At 40.9% G+C, this 27,535-nt stretch overlaps 3 protein-coding genes across 4 annotated transcripts; 1 reads left to right on the top strand and 2 right to left on the bottom strand.

Moving 5' to 3' along the window:
• csdc2a (cold shock domain containing C2, RNA binding a) lies at positions 1–8,273 on the bottom strand. Its single transcript, XM_037754470.1, has 4 exons — positions 8,035–8,273; positions 2,324–2,670; positions 1,981–2,103; positions 1–805 (listed from the first exon to the last, which is right to left on the bottom strand). Exons 2-4 carry the CDS (start codon positions 2,509–2,511, stop codon positions 643–645), a joined length of 474 nt encoding a protein of 157 aa, XP_037610398.1. The 5' UTR covers positions 2,512–2,670; positions 8,035–8,273; the 3' UTR covers positions 1–642.
• Positions 8,274–10,688: 2,415 nt separating this feature from the next.
• aco2 (aconitase 2, mitochondrial) lies at positions 10,689–21,555 on the bottom strand. The gene is made up of 17 exons (XM_037754468.1): positions 21,503–21,555; positions 19,123–19,265; positions 18,588–18,846; positions 18,403–18,495; positions 18,150–18,308; positions 17,866–18,016; positions 17,645–17,749; positions 17,161–17,252; positions 15,536–15,641; positions 15,252–15,409; positions 15,094–15,167; positions 14,889–15,000; positions 14,514–14,792; positions 14,207–14,398; positions 13,021–13,153; positions 12,729–12,850; positions 10,689–12,633 (listed from the first exon to the last, which is right to left on the bottom strand). Exons 1-17 carry the CDS (start codon positions 21,536–21,538, stop codon positions 12,502–12,504), a joined length of 2,346 nt encoding a protein of 781 aa, XP_037610396.1. The 5' UTR covers positions 21,539–21,555; the 3' UTR covers positions 10,689–12,501.
• phf5a (PHD finger protein 5A) lies at positions 16,822–26,420 on the top strand. Of its 2 annotated transcripts, XM_037754472.1 has the most exons (5): positions 16,822–16,825; positions 22,600–22,677; positions 23,032–23,055; positions 25,929–26,095; positions 26,222–26,420. In XM_037754472.1, the coding sequence occupies exons 2-5, from the start codon at positions 22,626–22,628 to the stop codon at positions 26,309–26,311; spliced, it is 333 nt and encodes a 110-aa protein (XP_037610400.1). In that variant the 5' UTR covers positions 16,822–16,825; positions 22,600–22,625; the 3' UTR covers positions 26,312–26,420. The 2 variants fall into 2 exon arrangements, with proteins under 2 accessions (XP_037610400.1, XP_037610399.1); XM_037754471.1 differs by lacking the exon at positions 16,822–16,825 and having other exon boundaries at positions 22,540–22,677.
• The last annotated feature ends 1,115 nt before the right edge of the window (positions 26,421–27,535 follow it).

The following is a 27,535-nucleotide window of genomic DNA, read 5'->3' as shown; positions in this document are numbered from 1 at the left end:
GTTTTAGCGCCTGTCTCTTTAAGACCCCCTCCAGAAAAAGCCCAATCTGCTCTGATTGGCTTGCGAGAAAAATATGGACACACAAAAAATTGACTGGGTTGTCTTAATTCAGTTTGCGGGATGGTAGGCACTCCAGATACCCGAATGTCAAAAGTGACTTTTTCATAACATGTCCCCTTTAAACTCTCTTGTCTATAGTGTGCAAGTGGAGCGTCAATATAGCTCAACTGGGTCAAATTTGCTCAAAATGTGATTCGGCCTCTTTTTAGCATTCCGATTCAAGACATCGCTTCCCTAACAACCACTGATTTCCCAACTAAAGTATATCCCTTATGGGTCAAAGTAAAAATTCTATCACCAAGCCCTGAACCCTAACCTTCAAACCCTAAATTTAAACATCCAAACCCAAATGATGACCGTTAAAGGAAAACATTCAAACATATACATTCAAAGCATAATTGCCAGCCCTAACCTCAAACTAAAACGTTTCTCCAACACCCTTCCATAACCAAGCCACCTCAGGCCGCGGCACGACGAGCTCCAATCCCTCTTCCCCACACCTGTTCCCAAACCTCACACCCCAAAAACATAAAAACTAAATCCCCTTTTTTCCTTTGCAGCCTTGCAGCCTGGAGCGCTGGTCTAGGAGCTGATAATCTGACCTGACCAGGTCTCGTGCTTGCTCACTGGATTCAGGTGGGTGAGCACCACGTCGACAGCCTGGATCTTCTGGTTCTTGGGAGGGATGGGGCACACCTTGTACGTGACCTCGTCCCCTTCCATAGGCACGTACTCTCCATCAATGCTGTCCGGGAAATACAAACAAAACTGTTGTTGACTCATTTGTGAGCAATGTTTTTAAATGTAAAGTCTAAGTTAGCCCTGTCTCAGCTGTCTGCTCCCAAACAGCAATTTAGTACTGCACTTCCATAAAGTTGGGGGACTTGCTAGAGACAGATGATCAAAATCGATGCAGCAGATATATCCTGACTTTTAGTATCTATGGGTCAAGCTTCAGAAAACACTGGATCCTACACTTCCCATAATGCAACTTGATCCCATTTTAGACCCTCTTAGTGTCTTTCCTTCTGTCAAGTCTCATATCCAATTCTCATTTGTGGCACAAACATCATATTATGTTAAACACACCGTTTCTTTTTTAATTCTTCCATTCTCCATAGTTCAAACCACAGACTGTATATAAAGGTGGACGACATGACATCTTGATCGCCCCCTGGTGACTGGATGCAGTATAGGTCATAAATCCCACCTTCTCCATGTTAGTGGATGGGACATGGCCAAACTAAAAAGTCAAAGTAACACGTCAAATACATTTTTCCGAAAGATGGTTTCTGTCATTTTAGGTAGTTCTCACCATGCTGATGGATGTTCAAGTGTTCATTTTTCTAATAAGTTTTGTTTTAATTAGTTATTTGATGCTATAAAAAGGGGGTGTGACGTCATGATTGACAGCTGCTCTGAGTGAAGTAGTCGCGGAGCCGGAGAGAGGAGATGTAACTTTAGCTTTCCATGACCGTCATGAGTGTAATAGATGTGTCATGGTGTCAATTTGATCATTAATGTAGTTCTAGAGATATTATGATTAGTTGTTGTGTCTTTCTAGCCAAACAGCTACCGTGGAGCTAACATAGCAGCTAGGTGGCTCACGCTAGCAAGCTGTGGCTGCGCTCGGCCAGTGATTGGCTCGGGTGGGTGTGTGGGCGGAACCTCGATACCGCGGCTCCGGGACCCCGATCGCTATTGCGCAGACTCTGGCTCCAAATGATCTCAAGATGGCAGCTCCCGTATCTGGGATATTATGGCTTCACTTTTGTACAGTGGGAGGAAGCGCAGCCGTGTCATCCGTCTTTACATGCAGTCTATGGTCCAAACGATATATTAAGAACCTACAAAGCAGGTCAACTTGCACAAAGTCAATTCATGTCGTGAAAACAGTGTAAACTAAACAAATTCACTCACTCGGAGATGTGGACGAAGATGTCCTCTCCTCCTTGAGAGGGGTGTATGAATCCATGACCCTGAGACCTGGAGAAGTTTTTACACACCCCTTTATATACTGGACCTGATTTGGCTCGCACTGTCCTGCAGAGAAAGAAAGACGGAAACAGAGGGAGAGACAGAGAGAGAGATAGGGACATCATAAATAATTACCATAATGGACATTATTGTAAAGCTTCCTTGATGGAACGATGACATGGCAATATCTGGTTTCTGTTTTGTGGGCATTATGAAACCATTATCAAGGTAAATGTAATGCACTATAAAAAAACAGGATATAAAGACTTGGATGTCTCCTACTCACGCTGAGTATGTGCGGGTGCGTTTGGTGGGCAGTGGGCTGGGCAGCTCTCCAGGCTGCGGCGGCTTCCTCTCCCTCTCCCAGACCCGACTGCCCTCCCTCAGGAAGGGGAAGGAGAGCTGCAGAGGGTTCCGGGGGGAGGTGAGCGGCAGCGAGTGGGCTGCCGGCGAGGAGGCATCAGGGTCTGACATCTTGACTGGTTACAGGTTGGGGTTCTTCTTTTTTTCTGTTTTAGGTCTCCTCCGATGGAGCGCAAGGAAGAAGAGGAAGGAGGGTTACACCTCCTGCATGGCAAGATTGTGTGCGAGGGTGGGGAGGCGTTCAGAGAGGAGGTCTTACACCAACAGCACCTGCAATAAAGGAGCAAGGGAGGTATGGAAAGATGCCAGAGAGACAAAGAAAGGTTTTATTAAGTATCAAAGGTTGACAGAGACATACAAAAACTGGTGCAGGTGTAAGTTTTGTGGCCAGTGAAGTCTTACAGTTGAACTGTGCGCTTGGTGCAGCTGCAGTTGTCTAAAAACATGATTTATTAATACACACTGCCCTGTTTCCAAATGCCTGCAGTAACTCAAAGAGATACGTAAATTACTATACTGGAAATGTAGAAAAATCTAACATCATCTCGACGTTTTTACTGTAACATGCTGACTATCACACTGAAGGTTTAGTAAATACAAAAGGGGAATCTGGCTCACTTCAATCATCACAAGAGGTTGATAGGAAATGTTACATATCAACTATTTTCCGACACAGACAAGCACATTTATAGTGGCTGTCCACTGAAATCTCCAAATACGGTGACATTGAACATTTCAGATAAACAGAAGGATTAATTGCTCCTCTGTGAGTTCAGACAAATCTCTAGTTTTTAAGATAAATAAACCATTAAAAAGCCCACTGGATTATCTAAAAATGCATTGTCATAAAGCCGAAGACGCACCTATAATTAAGAAATAATATATATTTATGATTGTGTTGGCAGAGCCGGCCTTGACTAATTTGATGCCCTGGGCAAAATTTTAGTTGGCGCCCCTTACATAGCAGCCGATTCCACCACCAACCATTTGGGTGATGGCAACCCAGAAAATAGGGGCTATTTAATGGGCTATGTAGTTATGTTGTTGTGGGCTTTTATGGTAATATTCTAAAATAATAGTATTAAATTAGTACTAGTAAAAATAGCAAAAGTTATACTTTTTTTTTTTTTTACTCCCCTCCTTTGGGGCACCCCTATGGATGGACGGCGCCCCTAGTATTCGCCTATAGCGCCTATAGCGCCTATACAGCCTATACAGCCTATACAGCCTATACCTAGGGCCGGCTCTGACTGTTGGCAAAGGATGAAACATTTTGATTGCGAGTCTAATTCGAAATACAGCATGTCCTCTGTAGCCGTATGGGGAAAAAATATTGTTTAAGTTGTCACAATAAAAACAATTAATCATAAACAGACCGAGATATTGGCTGATTTCCACCTATGTGTGTTTCAGAGTGTTTTTTTCTTTTGGTTGTAACATAAAAACCAGGCGTACAACAGCTGGCAGCTGCTGTGAGAAAAATGAGACTAACGAAGCAATTTGATTTCCGAGCACCAGACTGTGATCTTGCTGGCTTTGAAAAGGTCCCAAGATTATGTAAATAACAATCCTGCCCCGGAGGACCTCTGCTTGGCTCGGCTCATCACACATTATTATATTAAAAAACCCCACTCGCACATGACTGACATCCATTACAGGTTTGCTCTTTACAGCCTGTATTCAAACAGCAAGCTGCTCTCTGAAACGTTGACGACAGTCATTTTAGGACGAATGAGCTCTGTCGCCGTGCCATGACACAAACCTCAATTATCCTGTTGTAACTGGGAGTGTGTGATGTGTGTATCATTGGCTGGCTCACTACAGATACAAAAGGCTACAGGGTCACTGTTCTGCAGATAAGTTACACTGAAAATTGCAACACAGACGTGGGTGGATACGCATCCACCCACGTCTGTCATGAGCATTGGGGTCATGAGCAGCCACCTCCTCGTGAATGGTAGTATTGATGTCACATCTGACTGTTGACAAAGACTGATGAATTCAGTGCGTGTCAGAGTGAATCCCTACAGGCTCCATTCAATATCACACTCCGCCACTCTCGCTGTCAGTCTAAATATAGCACTTTGTGTGTGTGTGGTGAGGTGGCGACTGTCTTTTACGCTGGACAACGTGGGTCACAAGCTGGAGGCTTTAAAGCTTTCCAAGGCAGAGGTTAACAAGCCGGCGTTGGGATGTATACACACTTCATATCATCGATGCAAGCCTTCGCTTCTCTCTGTGTTGTTTTCAAAATTTGGCAACGATGTTGTCATCATCTAACCCTCATCTGACTCATTGGTCCAGCCTCCATCTGCCGGTTTGAAATTATTCTTATTGAATGAACCGTCAGCTGATGACTAATATTTCATTGTAAGATATTTTTCTCCTAGGCAGCATGTGCAACTGTAAACAGAAATTGCATTAAAGAGGACCTATCATGCTAATTTCCAGGTGCAAACTTGTATTTTGGGTTTATATTAGAACATGTTCACATACTTTAATGTTCAAAAAACACTTTAATTTTCTCACACCGGCTGTGCTGCAGCACCTCTTTTCACCCTCTGTATGAAGCTCTCTGATTGAGCACCCAGTCTGCTCTGGTTGGTCAGCTGGCCCACTCTGTTGTGATTGGTCAACTGAACCAAACTCTTCATACTCTAGTCAAGCTCCGCTCTATCTAGCTTTGTTTGACGGCATGCCAAACTAGCTGTTAGGCGAAATGAGTTACTTGGTGACATCACCATGTTACGGAAGAAAAGGCGGGACTTCAAGCAAAGCGTTTCAGGCAGTTCAGGAGCAGTGTTTCTGTAATGGAGGGTAACTCTCTTTGGAGTGGACTTTGGGCTTTTTTAACTTTGCAGACCTTTAACATGCACAAAAAACAATATAACACACTAAAGGAAAGGGAGAAAACACAAAAGCATAATAGGAACTCTTTAATATCAGTTTTTACGCTAGCTTGGGGTGGTTTTTGCCTTTATCGAAAAATAGTCTATTCATTAAATGTGTTATAGAAACTCTTTTTTCCAATAAATTCTGATGTAGCAAACATTTAACTCGCATGATTGATCATCTGTTTCCGCTGACACTGTTTTTTCGGATATTCCCATAACGTGCAAATGCTTATCTTCGTCTTCAGACAACATAAAACATGGTCAATACTATCTGACATGAAAGCACAATTACAACTTTCCCAATTCCTGAAAAATCTTTCCATTTTTCTCTCATAGATTGGTTAGATGCATGCATGGCCAAGCCAACTTGTTTTGTTACTGGTTCGCATTCGCAACCTCTACCTCTTCTACACTGTTTACTGGCGGATTACAGCCATGCAAAGCCAATAGCACCAACTTTTTTGACCGGTAAGCCAAGTTTATTTGCTCCAAACCAGTTGATGGACATGCGTAATTCACATTCACTTTTTTTGCAATATTTCAAAAGTTTGCTTAAAATTTGTTTGACAATTGAATGGAAACACAGCTAATATCTCCTTAAAAATACCTCATGGCTCTATTATTATTCTTTGGAAAAACATATTTTCCCTATCAAACGGATTAAAACAGAGGATTAAAAGAGGGCAAATTCAGAGTAACATGAGAGAGCCGGTGGGATTTAGTTTGGCTTCTGTAAGGCACGTCCAAATAGTACAAGGGTTCAAAGGTCCCAAGCATCACCACGGGAGTGGCTTTAATCTTTCCAGTTTATAAAATCATTTAGCAGAGAGATTCTGCAAATGGCTGAGTGGGGCTTCTATCGCCCTGGTATCATGTTAGATAGTGTTGATGCGGTAATGATGACATCTGTCATCATGGTGGCACAGGGGAGAGGACTGATGCCATGACTGAATGGATGACAAGGCATAAATATGTAGCCTGAATAATTCAGCGACTTGACTGGCTGAGCTCCTCTTTCATTGGCCCTCTTATTAGCACCCAGAGTAGGCCAGCAAATGGACTTCTTTTTTTGGGGGGGAAGAGAGAGGCCAGATCCCAGACTGGACTGGAGAACGGAAGAGAGCTGGAGGAGCTTTGAAAAGAGAGACAAAAGGCCAAAAGCACCTCCCTGTGAAACCACGGCACTGAGGCAGTCTGTACTCCTCTCTGCATCAGCATGGGAGGCACGTCAACTCCTCTACACACACACACATTGTTGTGTTTCCATCACTTTAGAGGACATTGACTTCATTTCCTGGAGACGTATCCTAACCCTAACCATAACCGCTACTTGCCTAATCATAGGGATGTCATGGAACCAGAAATCTAGTAGTCGATACCAATACCAGTGAATTTACACGATTCTCGATACCAATTCGATACCACGCTAAAAAAAAACGGAAAAAAACCCCCCAATAAATCCCATGTAATTCAACACACACTCTTTTACTAAAACATTTGAACATTACAAAAAACAGAGGCATGTAGCCTTTAAGTAATACATAAAAAGAAACGTCTATTAACATTGCAAAACAGAACAGTGGGATGTAGCGTTCAAGTATTTAAAACAAACAATATTGTTTGGATGTCCGTTTTTGAGGTGCTTTGCTAAATTGGAAGTATTTCCTCCTTTGGAAAGAAAAGTACGACGGCACCGTTACTGCACCGCATTCTGTTTTTTGCGAATCTATTATTACTCCTTGTAAATCCGCCTCGAACGCAAAGTGCTTCCATACCCAACTCTTGCTATTTGTTTTCTCAACGAGTTGAGGCGGAGGTAGCGCTGCAGCAGCACTTGTTGCCATCTTTCACGTCTCGTGTTGTTGTTTTTTTCCGTGCTGTTACGGCGTTCTTCTTCTTCTTTAATTTCACGGCAGATGAGAACACTTGTAAGCGTATACTGCCCCCATTAGATCCGGAAGAATCGCATCTCCAGTATCTCCGCTCCGGTACCAAATGACCATTACAAGCATCGTTCGGTTACCTTTGGTACCGAAGAAAATGAGTACCGTCACATTTTTAGAATTTTGGTACCGAAGGTTTCTCGGTTCACGTGACATCCCTATCTAGTCCTAATCCAAACCTTGCCTTAACCTAAACCTTACCTTACCTTAAACCAAGTCTTCGCCCTAAAATGTAATAATTTAAGTTATGGGGACTTATGGGCATTTTTTCCCCAAAAGGAAGGAGAGTCCCCACAATGTGACTGTGTAAACAGATATAGGTCCCCACAACATAAGTAATACAAGCACACACCCACACACACACATGGAGCCTATCTTTAAACTTTAAATTAGCCTTATAGCTTTATAGCTTGTTTTATAGTATATTTAGTTTGAAAGTGAGGGTGGCATAACCTAAATAATTCACTACACAATAAGAGCCCTTCAGGCGGCTTGTTTCCAGAACATTCTCACACTGTGGAGACAAGAAGGAGACAAGAAGGAGACAAGAAGGAGACAGGATGCTCAACTGATGCCAAAAAAATGTGACACCCAAAATGCCACAAAAAGGCTAAAATACATACAAAGAAATAACGGGTTGAGATGGTAAATCTGTGCTAAAAGACTATCACAGCGGCATTGTACCACAATAGTGTGGTGAAGCGGCCGTCTGCCCGACAGAGACGAGAATAAAAGGCTGGATGTGTAAAGCTACAAATCACCCACAAACCGCCCGGTTCCATTTAACGATTACTTACCGTCAAAGCGCCGTTCAGCTGTCAGTCAGACGCGGTACGGCCCTGTGTGTTTTTGGGGTTGATAACGAACTCTATTATGTAATAAAATCCGGTGAAAGCTGCGGCGACATGTGGGGAATGAGTGAGAGGATGTTAGTCTGGATGCGGAGCAACACAGGCGGGATGAGAGAGAGAGAGAAGGAGGCAGTAGAGAGATGAGATGGGAGGAGGGAGCAGGGGGTTCACTCTGAGCTAAACACAACACACCACACTACACTACACTCTTTGTTCTCCTCATGGATGGAGACGTTTCTCTTTATCACACTAGTGAGATTTAAGTGGATGTTGAGTGGACTTTATTTGATTAACCTACAGGTATTATGTGCTCTAGTTGTGTATGCTAATTGTCCTTGCTCATTTCAAAGGCAAATCAAGTCATGCTAATTAGCCTAGTGCTATTTCAGATTTTTTTTTAGTGTAGGCCTGAATAAAATATGCTTCTTTTTTTTTTTTAAACCAAACATTGGTTGTTAAACCATGTTATTTCTCCACTTTTATTATTATTATTATTATTAGTTATTATAATAATAATAATTATTAATAATAATAATAATAATAATAAATAATAATATTGACATGACGGGGGCTTAGTCTACAATTGTTTGACCAAATAGATAAAAAGAATATTATTATTATTATTATTATTATTATTATTAATAATAATAATAATAATACAAATAATAATAATAATAATTATTAATAATAATAAATAATAATATTGACTTAAGGGGGGCTTACTCTACAATTGTTTGACCAAATAGATTAAAAAAAATATTATTTATTTTTTGATATCTTGAAACATGCCTGGAGGGTTTCTTTAAACATACAGAGTCCATAATCTGATATTGTATATCTGCTACGGTATGGTACATTGCTAGTATTGTTGTTATGCAGCATGTTGCAGTTATCCATTTGTCCCTGTATCTTCTACAAGTGGAAATTTCTCCCTATAAATAGTTTCTGGGACATTTCAGAATGACCACTTTGTTTGAAGGAGCTCTGGACATTTTTTTTCTACACAGAATGGATAAGAGGACGAGACAAGTGTCTCATTATGGAGAGATGACAACATTCTTACATGGCCACTTTGGACAATAAATAATAAGAGAGAGAGAAGCTCTTTAAACTGGTTTCCATCCAGTTTATCCAGCATCTCAGTTTATCAGTGGTATCAGTACCATCAGGGGCAAAGCCAGGGCATTTGTATGCTGCATTTGCACACATGCACTACTTTACGTATTCAGCCTGTGTTCTATCAGGCCTTACCTTTTGACAGATGTGTCCCGGTTGTGGGCTATATTCAAAGCAAATCAAGGCCTGTCTCTAGAAAAGTGAAACTACTACAAAGACAGAGATCAAAAACTTGACTTCCATTCTCTTGATACAGGATTCCATATATCAGGACATGTCAAATGCAAATTTCCTCCTCTGTAGAGGCAACGCACGCCTTAATTATTCAGTCTTTCCCTTTTTTCCTGGATGTGTGAACTCCGTTGTGCAGATACATCTGAGCTGTCAAGAACCTGTCACTCAAAACAGGATTCATATCGAACTATTCTTTCAAAACCTTACAACAAGCCTGCTCAATAACGAGCTGAACGATTCTGAAAGGATGTCAAATTATTTTGACTGATATTTCAATTGCGATACAATTTGCGATATTAGAGGGAGTTTTTACATCATTATTCTCAGTTTCATTGAAAAACATATACAAATGATTATGGTGTGATTTTTGCGGGGATGTGTACCAAACAAAGATGTTTTTCCAAGTCTGTAGAATATGATGTGTAGGCCATGACATCTCTGCAGCATCCCAATCATTTAAATAATTCAATTTTAATGAATAATAAATCATTTTAATAGTTGGTTGTTAACAAATATTGCGCCACCTGCAATTTGAAAATTGCAGTAGGTCATATTGCGATTTTGATAAAATTTTGATTAATTGTGCAGCGCTAATTACCCCCAGATTTTAGATTAATGCATTGTTCATTTGTTCAGGTTTATCTTACCAACATCGTGCACAATTTAATTTTACTTTAAAGGTCCCATATCATGCTCATTTTCCGGTTCATATTTGTATTTTGTGTTTCTACTAAATCATGTTTACATAATTTAATGTTCAAAAAACACATTATTTTCCTCATACCGTCTGCCTGAATATACCTGTATTCATGCTCTGTCACAAACGCTCTGTTTTAGCGCATTTTAACAGAATTTGGGTCCATGTGTACTTCCTGTCAGTTGATGTTATTTACATACACTGCAACAGGAAATAAACTGGGACACATTTAGAATGTTTACATTTAAAACCGTGTGATGATCTAAATATTGTATATTTGTAACATCACAAATTGACAGAAATCCTATCGGCTTGTTTCAAACACACAGTTTCTGAATACGGGCTGGGTGTATTTCTCCGTATATTGAGCGTTTTGATAGTTTAACAGTATTTATATAGCGCTTAAACATGCTTTATAATATAAAAGACCTGAAAATCTCACTTTTTACAATATGGGACCTTTAAGAGAATGGATCACTTCTCATCGTTACTGTACATCTCTACAAATACCAATAACCGTAGACAGATTGTAGTCACGTTACTGGAGCCAATGTAAATAAATGAGATCTGTGATTTTTATTTTACAACCCATTGGTATTTCTGTAATACAGAAAAGATTATCTGGGAGAAAAATAACACTTAAATGTACACGGAACCAGACACTTCACATACAGTCGGTTAGAGGAAGAGAGTGGTTTTAAGCTTTCATCTGATTTACCTCTCGATGCATTTAAATTGAAGGGACCAGGAAGGGAAGTAAAGATAGGCATAAAGACAAAAACACATCTAGTTTCTGATCTGATGTCATGATCCACATGTTAAGGTTTTGGTTAATTATATCATCCAGAGGACCAAAAGCAGCTGGCACAGTAATGTGGGGTTCTTATGAGTCGCCACAGTGGTAATTCAACAGCAGTTTTACATTTTTCTCCACCATTGCAAAACAGACTATGCTGTTAACGTTCTTTATCTTTGTCGCGGTAAAAGTAACATGCTACCCTACAAAAAAGGGTACTGAAAACACGGGATGGAAGAGGACACAGGTCCATGTTGAACCTGTGCTAGCCGTAAAAAGAGGTTTATGGAAAAAGAGCGCAAGATCTGAACCTTTTACAGAAAAAAAAGGATTAATAAATAAAGAAGGGGAAAAAGACATGACGTGTTTGACCTTGTAAAGAGGTTAAGGACTGATCGGGAGGGCAGTATAAAGATGGTGGAAGAAGAAGAAGAAGAGGGGTTTTTACTGTATTCTTTCACAGTATTGAAGCATACAAATATTTCTGTATCTTTGGAAATGTCTGCAATGGTTGTCTGCAACCTCTTGTAACATTGACAACATGTACTGTGATGGATAAAAACATACTTTGCGTAAAGAACATGGATACAAAAATTAAATGCCCTGTTAGATACACAGTAATTCATCTGTGATGTTCCAGTTACGCCGTTAGCTTCATTAACTTTTGTGTTGAATGCACTTACTGCCCCATGCTCTTGTGCAAGTTCCTACATTTCCCAGAATGCCTTTCAACAATCCCTAGAAAACAGCTGTGTCAACTAGGTGCTACTTTTAAAACTGACATATAAATAAAATGTGTAGCTGCTGTGCCTTGTAGACACTGCAGTAACTCCTCGTGGCCACTAGGGGGTGAGAAAATAAATGAATGAACGTGTGTGTCCACAAGTTCCTTTTGGATCCAAGTGGTCATGGCAAATACAACTACAATAAACAACAAATGGACCCAGAGGTGCAACCAACATTAGTGTTTACCCTGTTCAAGGTGGAGCAGGTTGAATGAATGACAATGGTTGACTGGAGCTGGTTATTGCCATAATGCAGTGTGCAACACAATCCTCAAGCAAGTGTGTGATCAGCTGGCTGAGCTCCAGCGTGAAGTGGCTTTATACACTCTACAGACCTGTTTGAACAGCTGTACATCAGCTGGCAGGGTATTGTGTCACCGCTTGGGTCAATCAGCTTAGTGTGTCAAAGTGTGTGTGTGTGTGTGTCAAAGCTTTGTTTTAACAACAGACTCTGATTTCTAACCGGTTATCACTGTTTGGCTTTGAAACATAGCAGCGTACAGTACCTTCAAGAACGCTATGTACCGACAAATGAAATGTTTTAGAAATATCTGAGTTGCTATAGTTCCATCATGAACATTAGCTTGGCACTGAACTAATCAACATTTAACTCTTTGAGGTATACCGACACGTCTTCAGTCCAAACCGTGTGCTAATGCAGATGTTGGAACGATTATTAACAGCATCTTCATTCTTCATCCCCCAATCTTCCACGCAATCCTTTATCCCTTGAAAATCCACCTCCTCCTCCATGTTTTGTTCCTCGCTCCTCCTCTTCCTCTTCCTCACTGCAGCTGCTTCATCCTGTTGAGGGCGGAGCCCGCCTGGAACCATTCGATCTGCGTCTTGTTGAAGCTGTGGATCATCTCCAGGGCGTCCTCGCTGCCGTCGCTGTGCTTTACGACTGCGGTGAGAGGCTGGAGGAGAACAAGAGGAAGAGAAGAGGTTCTTGTTTTTCACGTAGAAAACTGTAAGCGTGCCATTTTTCTGTCTGTCTGTAACGCCCTCTTACCGTTCCTGGAGCGAAGGTTTGGAGTCCTCTGATGGAGATGGTGTCATCAGGGCAGATCTTGTCATAGTCTGAGGGGTTGCTGAAGGTCAGCGGCAGCATACCCTGCTTCTTCAAGTTAGTTTCTGAGGACGGGAGGGAGACACGTTTGTTCAGTCCTCACTTCAGGTAAAAAAAAACACTATTTTATACATAAATTCAGAAAAAAAACCCGACTAAAATGACTGGACATTTATACTTCTCATCACTGAATCTTATGACGGTACCACCATCTTTAACAGTTATAGCGCAGTACCGTGAATTCTGGCGAAGCTCTTGACGATGATGGCTCTTCCTCCCAGATGCCTGGGCTCCAGTGCAGCGTGCTCTCTGCTGGAACCCTCGCCGTAGTTGTCATCTCCGACCACAACCCAGGACACACCGTTGGCCTGCACACAACAGGAAGGAGAAAGGGGTATTAAGCTGGATCCATACTTGATGTGAGGGGTTAACGGGAGTCCCGCTGTAGATAGCTACGGTGTAGGTTTTGATGTATAGTATTTACAGTATGGTTCACCTGCACCGCGCAACACTGGACGTACGTGATCAGGCTGGATCCTTCTACCTCTCTAGGATTGTGTCAATGTCGAGCAAAATAGTGGGTAAACCCCAAAAGCCCTTGACTCAACATTTTACAGGAAGGATGAGGAAGAACCTGAGGAGTAGCCTGGCAGATAGCTCCCATCCTCATCAGCCAGTTTGAGCTCTTGAGCTCCAGGAGGCGCCATTGAGTCCCTCTGGCAACTAAAAATGTGTTTTTAAGCCACAGACATGGACATGAACTGTTGTAATGTGTAATATGACCTGTCTATGTATATGTTTTTACTAACTGCTTTTAATGTTGTTGTTTCCTTTCCAAACACAGGAAACAAAAAGCAAAAATTCTTTAATTATATTCCCCACAGCAACTCTGTTCACAGTCTGTCATTACATTGTGAACAGAGCAGGGAATGGTTGAAGTTTTTGCTTGAAAAAACAAACAAAAAACAACCGATTAATCGGTTATCAGACTTGCTGCCAATTATTTTGCAGCTCTACAACTGTAAATGCAGTTTTTGGAGAGGCAGTGTATTCAGTACGAGCAAAACACAATTGTGCGTCACATAAAAGGCATTTATCTGATGTTTAAGTGGGACACGATTCAATTTATAGGTCAGTGACTTTTAAGCTTCAAACTGAAAAGAAAGTAAAACACCATTCCTGTGATTCCACAAAGATCAGAAGGAGTAAAAAAAAGGGGAAAGAAGTGACAAAAAGAAGAGCAAAGTAAAGAGACAGGTGTGATTATTTTTAGAGCATGAATAAATTGAAGAAAAAGTTAAAAAGTTTGATGGAGGCCCACTCCAAGTCTGTGAATCCAAAAATTAAAATCAATACAATGCTAAAGGACGGACTACCTGAGGAAAGTAGTGGTGTAACTAGTCCCCCTGGTCGGTCCTCACCTTGTAGTGACGGGCCACATCGGGGACGCCTCCGTACTCCCCTGTCAGGAGGTTCTTGAGCTTGTTGATGCCGTCATTCTCACTGTTGACTGCACCGATCAGCATGTTGTTGGAGATGTTATCCAGGTGACCGCGGAACTTCAGCCAAGGTCCGGCAGCGCTGATGTGGTCTGTGGTGCATTTGCCCTTCACCTATGGGGGGGCAGGAAAGGGAAAGTTAAAAAACAAAACATTTCCAGCTGCAGTGAGAACATTTAAAGACAAACTGGAACCGGGGAAGGGGTTGGGGAGGGGGGGGAGACCTGACCTTGATGAGGACCTTCAAGTCCTCGAGATCACTTCCGCTCCATTTGTCAAAGGGCTCCAGCAGCTGTAGCCGGTTGCTCTCGGGGCTGACGTCCACCCTGAGGCTGCCGCCGTCGGGGGGTGGGTGCTGGTAGGTGTCCTGGCCTGGGTCAAAGTCCTTGGCGGGTAGTTCATCTCCGTTGGGGGGGTCCAGCTTGAACTTCTCGCCGTTGGCGGCTGTGAGGTAATCCGTCTCTGGGTTGAAGTTTAATGTGCCGGCGATTGCCAGGGCGACGACAATCTGAGGAAGAAGAGGAGATGGAGGGAATTTAGTAAGAGTGTGTGTGTACATTCTAGTGTCACAACTAGTGTTGAGCATCTAGTGGGGTGAGTTTACCTCAGGGGAGGTAACAAAGGCGTGTGTTGCAGGGTTAGCATCATTCCTGGCTGTGAAGTTTCTGTTGAAGGAAGTGACGATTGTGTTCTTCTCTCCCTTTTTCACGTCCTGCCTGAATGCAAAATACACACAATGTATTAACTTAAAGAAAACACAAGTCCAGTTGAACTATTTGGACACTGTAAGTCATGGCACAAACACTTACCTGTCCCACTGTCCAATGCAGGGTCCACATGCGTTGGCCAGGACCACACCTCCGACATCACCGAGGATCTTTGACTACAGGAGGACACAAACACATCTGAGCTTTTGATACATCACCCAGAGATAAATCTTCAGTAGAAGGGAGTTGCCAACACTCACGTATCCGTCTCTTTCGATGGTGGCGCGAATCTGCTCGGAGCCGGGGGTGACCGTGAACTGAGCTTTACACTTCAGGCCTTTATCCAGCGCCTGCTTGGCCACGGAGGCAGCGCGGCCCATGTCCTCGTAGCTGGAGTTGGTACAGCTGCCGATCAGACCTAAAAAGGGGGGAAAGGAGCCGTATCGGATATCAGAGAGCATCTCGCTGAAAACAATGTAACGAGATAAATAGCAGGAGTTTGACTAAAATCCGTGCAGCCTATCCATCCCTGTTCAGTTCTTACCAACTTTAACCTCTAGCGGCCAGCCGTTCTTCTCAGCCACAGCACCGATTTCAGACACTGGGTTAGCCAGGTCAGGGGTGAAGGGTCCATTGATGTGAGGCTTCAGCTAGAGAAAGAAGCAACACAACGTTCAAGTTACTCAAGTCATTCTCAAATAAACCGAACTCCGTAACTAACTACCTAACTCTGTAACTGAAGCAGTCAAGTGAACCTCTCATATTTTGCAGCAATTTATAACGTATAAGTCATGTTTAATTGTAATGGTGCAATGTGCATTTAGAGCAGAGGTGGGAGTAAGTCACAAGCAAGTCTCAAGTCTTAACCTTCAAGACCCAAATTACTGTCAAGTGGAGTTCCTGCTATGAGTCAAGCAAGTCACGAGTCAAGTCGTAAGATCAACCCAACTATAAAACTAGAATGGCACTCGGAGAGCGCAGACCTCCGCCAACGCGTGACTTTAAAAACAGTTCACAGCTCACAGCTGGCGGTTACGTGAGGTGGTCGGCTTATTATAAACACGGTGTGTTTCCGTGTGACGTATCGGCGGATGCCTCTCTCATTCAGCAGCCTTGTTATGTCTGTATAACGTTACACTACGTTGTCTGTCATCCCGTCATCTACAGTTTTTTTCTATCTCACCGCGGACGGCCAGCAGCTTCCGCACACACATCCACACACGTATCTCTCTGCTCTCAGATGGAGGCGGGGTCATGCGTCATCAACGAGTTATCAGCTACACTGCGCATGTGCCACTGTAACTGCCTGACAGCCGCGGTTCATCTTCTCGCTGTGTGTGCGTGTGTCGGTGTGTGTGTGACGGAGTGTTTGCGTAATCTTGAATTGTGTACTCTCGCAATTCTACATGCAAATTGTATTATTTTTGGGCAAGCCCCCTCCACGATAGCTGGCTTGTGCGTTGGCCTCTGCTGGTCTGCCGTGTCCTAGTGAGTTGCCAGGTTTGCGCGCATTGCACTAGAAATCACCTGATCATGTTTCAAAAACAAAACATAATTTGTCAATATTTAGAAAAATGCAAATATTTAATAAATAATAAGTCAAGTCCTTTCGAGTCATCCGTCTCAAGTCATGAATACTAAGTACAAAGTCAAGTCGAGTCTGTTATCTTTGTTAGTCAATCAAGTCTCAGGTCTTCAAATTTGCAAATGGAGTCTGACTTGAGTCGAGTCATGTGACTCGAGTCCTCCACCTCTGATTTAGAGATGTAGAGGAAAATTCGGACCACATTCTGAGATATCACAGTATTCCAGCATTGGTAAAAGACCTACAGGAGTTATATCTGCATTATTCCCACCATGACCCGGATCCAACAACCCATAACGTTCATGACTTTACAGAACTAAGTGACAGTATTTCTTAAAAATGATATAAAACAGTCTGGTTTCTAGCAAGCTATAAAAGTAATATCTAATGCAAATGGAATGTTTAGGTTCTCTCTCTGGGCTACAGCTCATAAATCACCAAAGTGGTGTTAAATAATCCCTGGCCAGAGACCTTTGTTTCATGTCACCCCCTCCATGTATTTCCTGTTGCTCTACACTTTGAAGTATCCAATGAAGGCAGAAACACAAAAAGATCATTTAAAAAAAAAAAAAAACTGGACAGACCTCGTCCAGATTGAGCTCGATGAGCTCGTCGTACTCGCAGCCTTCATCTGGTACCAACAAGTCTGAGTATTCATCAGCCAGGGCAGCGATCTCTGGGAACAAACAAGACACCAAGCTTTCATTTATAACAGGCCACTTTTCATTCTAATCTTGATTACTTGTATCCTTCTGTTGTTTGTTAGGAGGTAAAATAGTTTATATGTCCAAATCTAATGCAAAAAATCTATCATTTTATTATTTTTCTGACATTATCTTTCTGGATTTATTTTGTACAGTTTTGCTTTCTCTGACAGTTGACATAGGACAGGGAGAAAAATCAGAGAAGTGACAGTGATCCTGGCCCACATGCAAATTCAGGACATTAACTACTTTATATCTTTTAGTGTTTATTGTGGATTTTATAATCGTTTTGTCTTTCTTTGACTCGGTCACAAGTGATAGTTATAAAAAATAAGAAATTGTATGAACAAAGCCCTAAACATACGTCCACGTCCAGTCTTCTCCAGGTACGTCTTCATGCGGTGGTTGTAGGGGAACACTGAGGTCGTGGCTCCGATCTCTGCTCCCATGTTGCAAATGGTGGCCATTCCTGCACACAAAAGAAAAATGCATATTACATATGAGCCAAACAGCTGCGAAGCTAAATGAAAAAGAAAAATCAAAATGTAATGAAGTCAGGTTGAAAAAAGCTTTTTTTTTACTCACCAGTGCAGGAAATGGAGTCAACTCCTGGTCCGTGGTATTCTACGATGGCTCCAGTGCCTCCCTTCACCGTCAGGATGCCGGCCACTTTCAAGATGATGTCCTTAGGAGACGTCCAGCCTGAGAGGCTGCCGGTCAACTTCACGCCGATCACCTGTGAGGAAGAGATTGGTGAATTACTAGTGGTAAGGAAAGAAAAACTGTTGAGACAGAAAATACAGGAACATTTCAGACAGGGGTAACAAAAGTCAAAAGACAACACAGAAAAATATCGGTATCCTGCTAACCTTGGGGCACTTGAGCTCCCAGGCGATTCCTGCCATGACGTCGACGGCGTCTGCTCCTCCGACGCCGATGCAGATGGAACCGAGCCCGCCGCCGTTTGGTGTGTGGGAATCTGTGCCGATCAGCATCACTCCAGGGTAGGCGTAGTTCTCTAGGATGATCTGGTTTTATATGAAAAATCAGAACTTTAGCATGTTAAAATTACAACGACATGTCATTTTCCAGGCAATGCATCAGAACTTTAAGCAATAATACCTGATGGATGATTCCAGAGCCTGGTTTCCAGAAGCCAACTCCATATTTTGCCCCAGCGGTGGACAGGAAGTTGTAAACCTCCTGGTTGACTTCCTAAGATGAGAATCACAACAATAACGCCATGTTAACAAGTCATTACTTTTGAAACATTAGTACAATTACCGTAAACAAATGAGATCCCTCACCTTTGCTCTGGCCAGATCCTGCACTCCTCCAGTCTGGGCCTCGATCAGGTGGTCACAGTGGATGGTGGAGGGCACGGCCACCTTCGGCAGGCCGCTGCTGATGAACTGGAGCATCGCCATCTGGGCCGTGGCGTCCTGCATGGCCACGCGGTCGGGGCGCAGCCGCAGGTATGTGCGACCGCGGTCGATCTCCTGCGTGTGGGGGGCGTCGAGGTGGCCGTACACAATCTTCTCCGACAGGGTGAGTGGCCGGTTGAGTCTGGACAGAAAAATTTAATTTCATTCGTAGAAGGATGCTGCGACATCAGAAAAAGTTTCAGCAAGGAACAGGTCAGACGATGAGCTACAACATGGAAATAACCAATAAAAAGTAGCTAATGAATAAAACAAGTGTGAAGACAATGCACTGTGGGTCAAGCTGACTGGCGAGAACTGTGGTAAAGAACAAGCAAACACACAAACAGATAAGGCAGTGTTTGGAAGAAACAGTGATGTGAGCCACAGCAAACACAGAGCAGATTAGGAGAACACTGACCTTTTTCGCACAATGTCAACGTTGGACTGGAGCCTCTCATAGTTGACGTAGGAAGTGGGCTCAAAGCGGCTCATAGACACACTGGCCTTGGCTCTGTAGGCTGCAGATACATGCAGGCGCCGTGCACCGTGGCCCAGAGCCAGCTGGAGACAACAACACAAGAAAAAAAATACAAGTATGAGCATAATCACAGAGCTGTGGACAAAAACAGACACACCGTTATCACTTCTATTTCGTATTCTTCTTTTGAAAATCTTCTTGAAATAGAGCTGGAAGAGGAGGATGAGAAAATAGGGTGCCTAAAATTGTATACATGACTTCCATAATAGGAAGTTAGCATGTGAATGCCACGTTGTTTTCCAGTCCACACTCAAGTGTCAGATATCAGGGTGATGCCAGGTGAACATGCTAGCCCCCTCCCTCCCATAAACTCACTCCAGTGAACCTGCTGAGCAACTCAGCTCTGTTTGATTATGTACTAATGTGTGATTGTAAAGCATGTTATTACCAGAAAAGAGCAAAACTGTTCGGTAGACTCCCTCCAAATAGATAAATCAGAATCAGCTTTATTGGCCAAGTATGTGTGAACGCATATAAGGAATTCGACTGTGTTTTTTGCATTGCTCCCAATGAATACTTAGACAGAAATAAACGTAACTACCAAGAACAAGGACAACAAAGCTGGACATATAAAGGTAAAGTATAGAGAGGACTATTATGTACACAAATATGTGAAAAAAAATAAGTGTACTTGTAAAGATGTATATATACAGTACGTACAGCGTGTAGGATTCTTATTGACAGATGATATAAAAGTGACTGCCTGCATAAAAACTGTTTTAAAATTGTCTTTAATATCATAAATAATGAAGTTATCGAAGAAGACGGGCAAAAGAGCAAACTGTCAGACAGCTGAAGGTCTTCAATGACCAGACAATGTGTGCTAAAGATTAGCTGCCGTTCAGTGAAAGAGCTGACAGAGAGCAGCTGAACACACAACCACTCATCAGTTGACTTTTGGTGTCAAGCAGCTCCTAGCAAAGAGTTGCTGTCAATCAAGGAGCTAATTCAGGAGTTAATAATACAGCAATTGGAAAAATCTAATTATGGGTCCTTCAGACATCAAACTGGGCAATCAATAACTTTCTATTGGTAATGTGGTATTTTTATGAGTTGGGATGCACAGATTGTTTTTCGACTATTAAAGAAACACTACAGAGCTTCTACTGGCTCAAGTTTCTCTAACACTTAATGCCAATGCCAGCTGAAAATGACCATTGAAACACTAGTGAAGTTACATAACACAAGGCCTAGTAGTTTCTGCAAGTGCCACAAGGGTTGGGTTCTGATAGCTGGTTGCAGGTTGGCAAAATACCCGGCACTCTGATGCCAAAAAAAACCCACTCTCCGTCTATCAACCCTTTTATCTCTTTTCACTCTTTTTTTTTTTTCATCAGCTCAGTAAACAAAACCTTCAGATAGCTTTACCAGCAGCAGATTATATCAACTGCAGTTAAACCTGCAGTAGGCAGTACATTTTGGGCATTATTGGGCAAAAAATCCATAACAACCTTTCAGCATATTGTGATTCAAGTGTTCAGTTATTCAGTCACATGTCATGAACTAGAATGGGATTTTTCCAAACCTTCAATGACACAGTTTATTATGACTATATTACTGGAAGAAGGTGATCTGGTTATCTGCTCTTTTTCTTTGACATCACACAGCTCGATGGAGCCATCAAGGTGAGATTGAATACACTTCAATTAAAGCTCACTGTGGGTTCAGGTGGAGAAGACACCTGCTGGTCCTTTATTATTATTATTAAGGACAGCACACTGCTGTTATTGGACATATGAGTCACACACCCTGTTAACTTTACAACAGACTGAATGGGTTTATTTCTCTTAGAGCAATCACAACATAATGATGAGTAAGACTGTGATTGCTATGATGTAACAGACATGTTTTCTGTCTTCATCATGCTGCTCTCCTGTGTGTCTGCTGGCAGCTCTAACCTTGTGGTTAACCTTGCTATTAGACACCTAACTCCATGTCTAAAGCTAACCTGGCTGTGTTCCTTTCAGGGTTAAAGGTAAAGGTAATGAGCTCTTGTAAACGCAGACATTAGCTGTGTTTCGTTAAGCCGGTGTCAGACTATCAGACTATCTGTTGCTCATTAGATGGTTCAGTCAGTCAGGACACGATGACCCGGTCAGCGAGCCGGTGACCGGTTCACAGCTAGTTGTCCTTAGCAACCGCCCTCTGAGCTTTAATTAGGCCAGACTAACATTACAATGGGTTTATTAAATGCAAGACCGCAGGTGACATCCTTCGCAGGTTTATAATAAGGTGAAATGAGCCGTTTTTCGTCTCTTACCTGGAGCCGGGCGACAGTCAGACAGTAGGTGGCCATTTTGTTCACTGACAAAGATGTGTGGGTCGGAGGTGACGTCACCGTATTTATAGCCGCGGTCTCGCAGGTCCTTGAAGGACAAAATATTTACGATATTTTTTACCTTTATTAAAATTGTTAATAAAATGTAATTTAAACTTAGATTCATCAGTTATTTTTAATATTACTTTTTTATTCGATAAATATATAAAATTTAATTTTATCTATGCTAGACATGATTTTAATATTTGATTGAGTTTTATAAAACTGAAAGGATGAGGACAATTTTTTTTTTTTACTTTTTATTTATGAAGATTTAACCACAATTTTTACTGACGAAATAATGTTATAATGTGTTTTTTTGTAAAATAAATAAATAAATAAATAATATAAAATAAAAAAATTAAAAAAATCGATAATCGTTTCCTTTCTTGTTTCTGTCTGGAGAAATATTCTCCTATTCATTCATACATAGAACTTATTCCAGGACACTCCAGTTTTATTGATGTTTTTTTTTCCCTTTGGCCATTTTCATTTTATACATTGTGCTTTTTTTCATTGTTAAGCCATGATGGAGAAGCAAAGTGATCAAAGTCTCTTGGCAAAATCAGCCCTGCACAGCTGTGTGAATTCAAACCTCCCTTCATTTGTGTCATTTTAAACTCAGTTTTGAGTTGTTGTTTATTTTCTTCTCTCTCTCTTCTCCCTTATTTAAAACACGACATGCCAAAACTGAATTTGCTGTCATTCCTGTTCTGGTGAGGGTCTTTATGTTGTTCACATCCACTGCTAAGCCCCTCGTTTCTTGTTGTTGTAAAAGGTGTAAGCTTTTGATTTCTATTTTACATTTCCTTATTTTTGTTAACAATTTATGCTTACAGAACACAAGATATGCTGTAAACCCTGTTAGGACATAATGTGAATACGTATCACTTAATATAGTTCACTCTTTGGCTCGACTGTAAGTTGCGTTAATTAATAAAAATGTTTTTAAAGACAGTTCCTCTCTGGAGACGCTAGGTGGCGGTAGAGCAGCGCGTCATACAGAGCTTCCGGTTCAAAGGTGAGAGTTGAACCAGCAGCGCTCTCCTCACGTTTAGCCAACAACATGGCTAAACATCATCCAGATCTGATCTTCTGCAGAAAACAAGCCGGTGTCGGTATGTTTAAACTTACTTTGTTTCCTGCATTACCCTAACACTGTTATTTGTGTAGCAGCTTGGTGTCTATTGTTGTTTTGTTGAGGTAACGTAGCTGCCATGCTAACATGCTAGCATGTAGTTCATTCATATAATGTTAGCCATGGTGCTAGCTAGCTCTAGAAACGGCTCACTACACGTCTACATGTTAGTTTCGCTGAATATTACTTCAGTGTATTTAATACTGGGGTTTTCCTGTAACTATGAAGAAGGAGTAGGTTGTTCATTCTAATCTAGTAAAGCGATATTAGCTCATTAGCACTGTTAGCTAGCCTGGCAACACTGACTGACTGACTGCTTTGTTTTGATCCTCAGCTATCGGGAGACTTTGTGAGAAATGTAAGTGTTTCCTTCTATGATTATATATCACAACTTGAGTGTTTGAACCGTCATGTGTTTTCCTCTAAGCTCAAAGTCTTTATTTAAGTCTACAACAAATACAAAAGTGTATTATTTGAGGACAATAATGTCTGGAAAATCACAAACCATAACATGAATTGATTTCCCAGCTAACAAGAGATTTATAGGTTCATGACTTGTATAGTTAATGATATATATATATATATGTATATGTGTATATATATATGTATATATATGTATGTATATATGTATATGTATATATATGTATATATATGTATATATGTATATATATGTATATGTATATATGTGTATATATACATATATATGTATATATACATATATATGTATATATACATATATATGTATATATGTATATATGTGTATATATACATATATATGTATATATACATATATATGTATATATATGTATATATGTGCGGCTCAAACAATTAGAATATCGTGAAAAAGTTCAATATTCTTCGTCAGTTATTTAAGTAAGTGAACATTTAATATATTATTCATTACACGAAAACTGAAAAAGTTTCAAGCATTTTTTTCATTTTAATTTCGATAATTACAGCCTACAGCTCAAAAGAAAGAAAGAAAAGGGTATCTCAAAATATTTGAATATTTTTTTTCGAGTTTGAGTAAAATTGCTATTCATACAGTATAAATACAGTGTATCTCTCAGTCTAGTTCAGTACACGCAAACACAATCATGGGGAAGGCTGCTGACTTGACAGTTGTCCAGAAGACGATCATTGAGACCCTCCACAAGGAGGGTCAGTCACAGAAGGTCATCGCTGAAAGGTCTGGCTGTTCGCGGAGTGCTGTATCGAAGCATGTTCATGGAAAAGTGTGGTAGGAAAAGGTGCACAAGCAACAGGGTTGACAGCAGCTTTGAGAAGATTGTCAAGCAAAGCTGATTCAAGAACTTGGGAGAGCTTTAGGCTGGAGTCAGTGCATCAAGAGCCAGCACCCACAAACGTCTTCAGGAGATGGACACAGCTGTCGCATTCCTAGTATCAAACCACTCCTGAACCAGAGACAACGTCAGAAGCATCTTACCTGGGCTAAGGAGAAGAAGAACTGGACCATTGCTGAGTGGTCCAAAGTCTTCTTTTCAGATGAAAGTACATTTTGCATTTCATTTGGAAATCAAGGTCCAATAATCTGTAGGAAGAGTGGAGAGGCACAGAATCCAAGTTGCTTGAAGTCCAGTGTGAAGTTTCCACAGTCAGTGATGATTTGGGGTGCCATGTCATCTGCTGGTGTTGGTCCACTGTGTTTTATCAAGTCCAAAAGTCAACGCAGCCGTCTACCAGGACATCTTAGAGCACTTCATGCTTCCGTCTGCTGACAAGCTTTATTGAGATGCTGATTTCTTATTCCAGCAGGACTTAGCACCTGCCCACAGTGTCAAATCTACTGCTAACTGGTTTGCTGACCATGATATTACTGTGCTTGATTGGCCAGCCAACTCGCCTGACCTGAACCCCAGAAAGAATCTACGGGGTATTGTCAAGAGGAAGATGAGAAACATAAGAAACAGCTGAAGACTGCTATCAAAGCAACCTGGGCTTCAATAACACCTCAGCAGTGCCACAGGCTGATCGCCTCCATGCCACGTCGCACTGATGCAGTAATTTGTACATTTATTCACTCAATACCAAGTATTGAGTATTTATTCATACTGAGATACACATACTTTTCATAAGTTGGACCTTTCTGTATTGTAATTCCTTTTTTGATTGATCTTATGAAATATTCTAATATTTTGAGATACCTTTTTTTTCTTTTTTGAGCTGTAGGCTGTAATTATCAAAATTAAAATGAAAAAATGCTTGAAACATTTTAGTTTGTGTAATGAGTTTAGAATATATTAATGTGGAGGCAATTTCTGTAAAGAAGGACTCGAAAATCAAGAGAAAGTCTTTTAAAGGTTTAATAAACACTTGCAAGTGGGCAAACAACCATCAACATAAATGTTCAAGGCTGAGAGCCCAGAGGCTCTCTGTTTCGTGACATTTATACCCTCGCTTGCAGGCTCACAGTCGTATATCTCACATTGTCTTTCTGACTGACAGTTCTGTCCTTTTTAGGGTTACTTTAGGGTCCTCAAATAGGCTCTACAAGTTCGTTGACTAGGTGACCGACACCTAAACAGAAATAGGCCTTAAGGGCAATGAGTGTCACCTGTCATGACCTTAGGAATGTGCACATGTTTGTATTTTTCCAACACAATTAAATTTTCACTTTCTTAAATAACTGACGAAGAATATTGAACCTTTTCGCAATATTAAAATTTTTTGAGCTGTACCTGTATAACAGTCATACTAACCTTCTGTATAACTATACTTATTTCCATGGTGTTATTAAACCTTTCACATTAATACAAGCAACTAATAACATATTCAGCATTTGAGTTGTGATAATAAGTGTTCACACAGTTTCCCATTAAAGTGTACTCTGTAGTTCAAATGTTCAAATATACAGTATATCAATGAGTTGTGGATTGTTTCAATAAGTACTTGTCCATATATTTTATAGACAAAATTATGAATCAAATATTATATATAACATATCTGGATCAATCAGTAATGAAAACGTTTGTGGCTGCTGTACATTGACACACACAATGTGACATTATGGTGGGGTAAAGATTTATCTCAAAACACCTATTTGAATTATGTCCCCTAGACTTCAACGATATGTTGTTTCAAAGTTCATTTAGTTGCTATAATGTTTCGACTACTACATTTTATTATTTATTAATATTTTAGTACACATAATTTTATTTGCCTCCCCCTATTTTCTCTCATCCGTGTCCTTCCTGTCCCGGCTCTTCTTAGGTGATGGCAAATGTGTCATCTGTGACTCCTACGTGAGGCCGTGCACGCTGGTGCGCATCTGTGATGAGTGTAACTACGGCTCCTATCAGGGACGCTGCGTCATCTGCGGAGGGCCCGGAGTGTCTGACGCCTACTACTGTAAAGAGTGCACCATCCAGGAGAAAGATGTGAGTGTCCTTCAGCACATTTCACTTCTTTTTTTATCTGTCACTGAAAAGAGACTGTATAAGGATTTAAGGCTTCTTTGAGATGAAAATGTTTTTCTAAATGTTTTCTTTCTGTTTCCTTTCCAGCGAGATGGCTGTCCTAAGATTGTGAACTTGGGCAGCTCTAAAACAGATCTGTTTTATGAAAGGAAGAAGTACGGCTTCAAGAAGAGGTGAAGACACCACGGCCCAGTTCTTCTTTTAGTTTTTCAGCTTTATGCAGATTTTTTTTTCAAACCTCAAGAAACTTTTTTTGACTTTTCAATAAAACTCAGTTTTATATTTCTGTCTTGATTTTCACTCTGTTCTGAATGTTAAAAGACTCAAGAAGATGCATGGCCCTGTCGACGCTCACACAGTGCTTTATATTAATAACCACTAAACATTTGGATACTCGAGTGTCACCACCGACAAACATTCTTTATTGACCAGCAACATACAAAACATCACAAAATGATAGATATAAATCTTATTGATTTACTTGTATTGCTTCATATTTTTATGTCTTTGCTGAGACTCATCAACGAACACTTCATAGGTGAAAGATTATTATGATTATATAAGATTATAGATGATTTTTCATGTGATCTAAAAATCTCTAAATTGTAATTCGATACTTGCCCAAAGTATGTCTGAACCAAGACTTTTGACCAATCAGAACACGTGGCATTTTTCCTTTGGACGCACATGGATTAAACTGCAAAAATTCTTAATAGTTTAAATATACTCACCAAGAGCATAGGAAATTTGGCACAGCTATGGAATAAATTCAGGAACAAAATACGTTCTCCATCATGAAAAAGACTGGAGACATAATATATTATTAGGTTGCTTGAACAAATATGATATAAACTGACACTATAAACTTCTATAGCAAGAGTTGGAATGCTGAATGAGCTTGTTTCAGGTTAAGGTTAATGAGCAGTATCTCTTTTTTCATCTCCCTGAACTTCCTCCACCAGGTGGCAGAGTTTCACAGTTTTCGCTCTGCCTTCTGCTCTAACAGTCCACACAGGACTTCTTTTCAGATAAGGGAAATGAATCAAATGAAATAAATTATTGTGAGCAGAGATAGTGTTGAGTTATTGACATGAAAATATAGTGCCTGGAAAAACTTCTCCACATGAACAGATCATAAATGAGTGAACTTGGGACTGCTTAAGTTTTAAGTTTGACTGTTTTAATACAGTGAGGGTTTTGTGTAATAATCCTGACAACTGAATTCACAATTTGACTCAAATCAGAAGACAATATGGTAGAAATTTTAATACAGGAATAAAATTACTATATGAATTATATATACGATCATAGTTCTATACTGCCCTCTGATTGGTCCAACCGACTCAAGCAAACTACAGTACCCATTCTTTCACTGTGGACCCCAGCTTCAATTTATTTAGA

This window comes from Sebastes umbrosus, chromosome 20, assembly GCF_015220745.1.
Source record: "Sebastes umbrosus isolate fSebUmb1 chromosome 20, fSebUmb1.pri, whole genome shotgun sequence".
NCBI lineage: Eukaryota > Metazoa > Chordata > Actinopteri > Perciformes > Sebastidae > Sebastes > Sebastes umbrosus.
The sequence above is the reverse complement of the archived record's forward strand: the minus strand, read 5'-3'. Positions and strand labels throughout refer to the sequence as shown.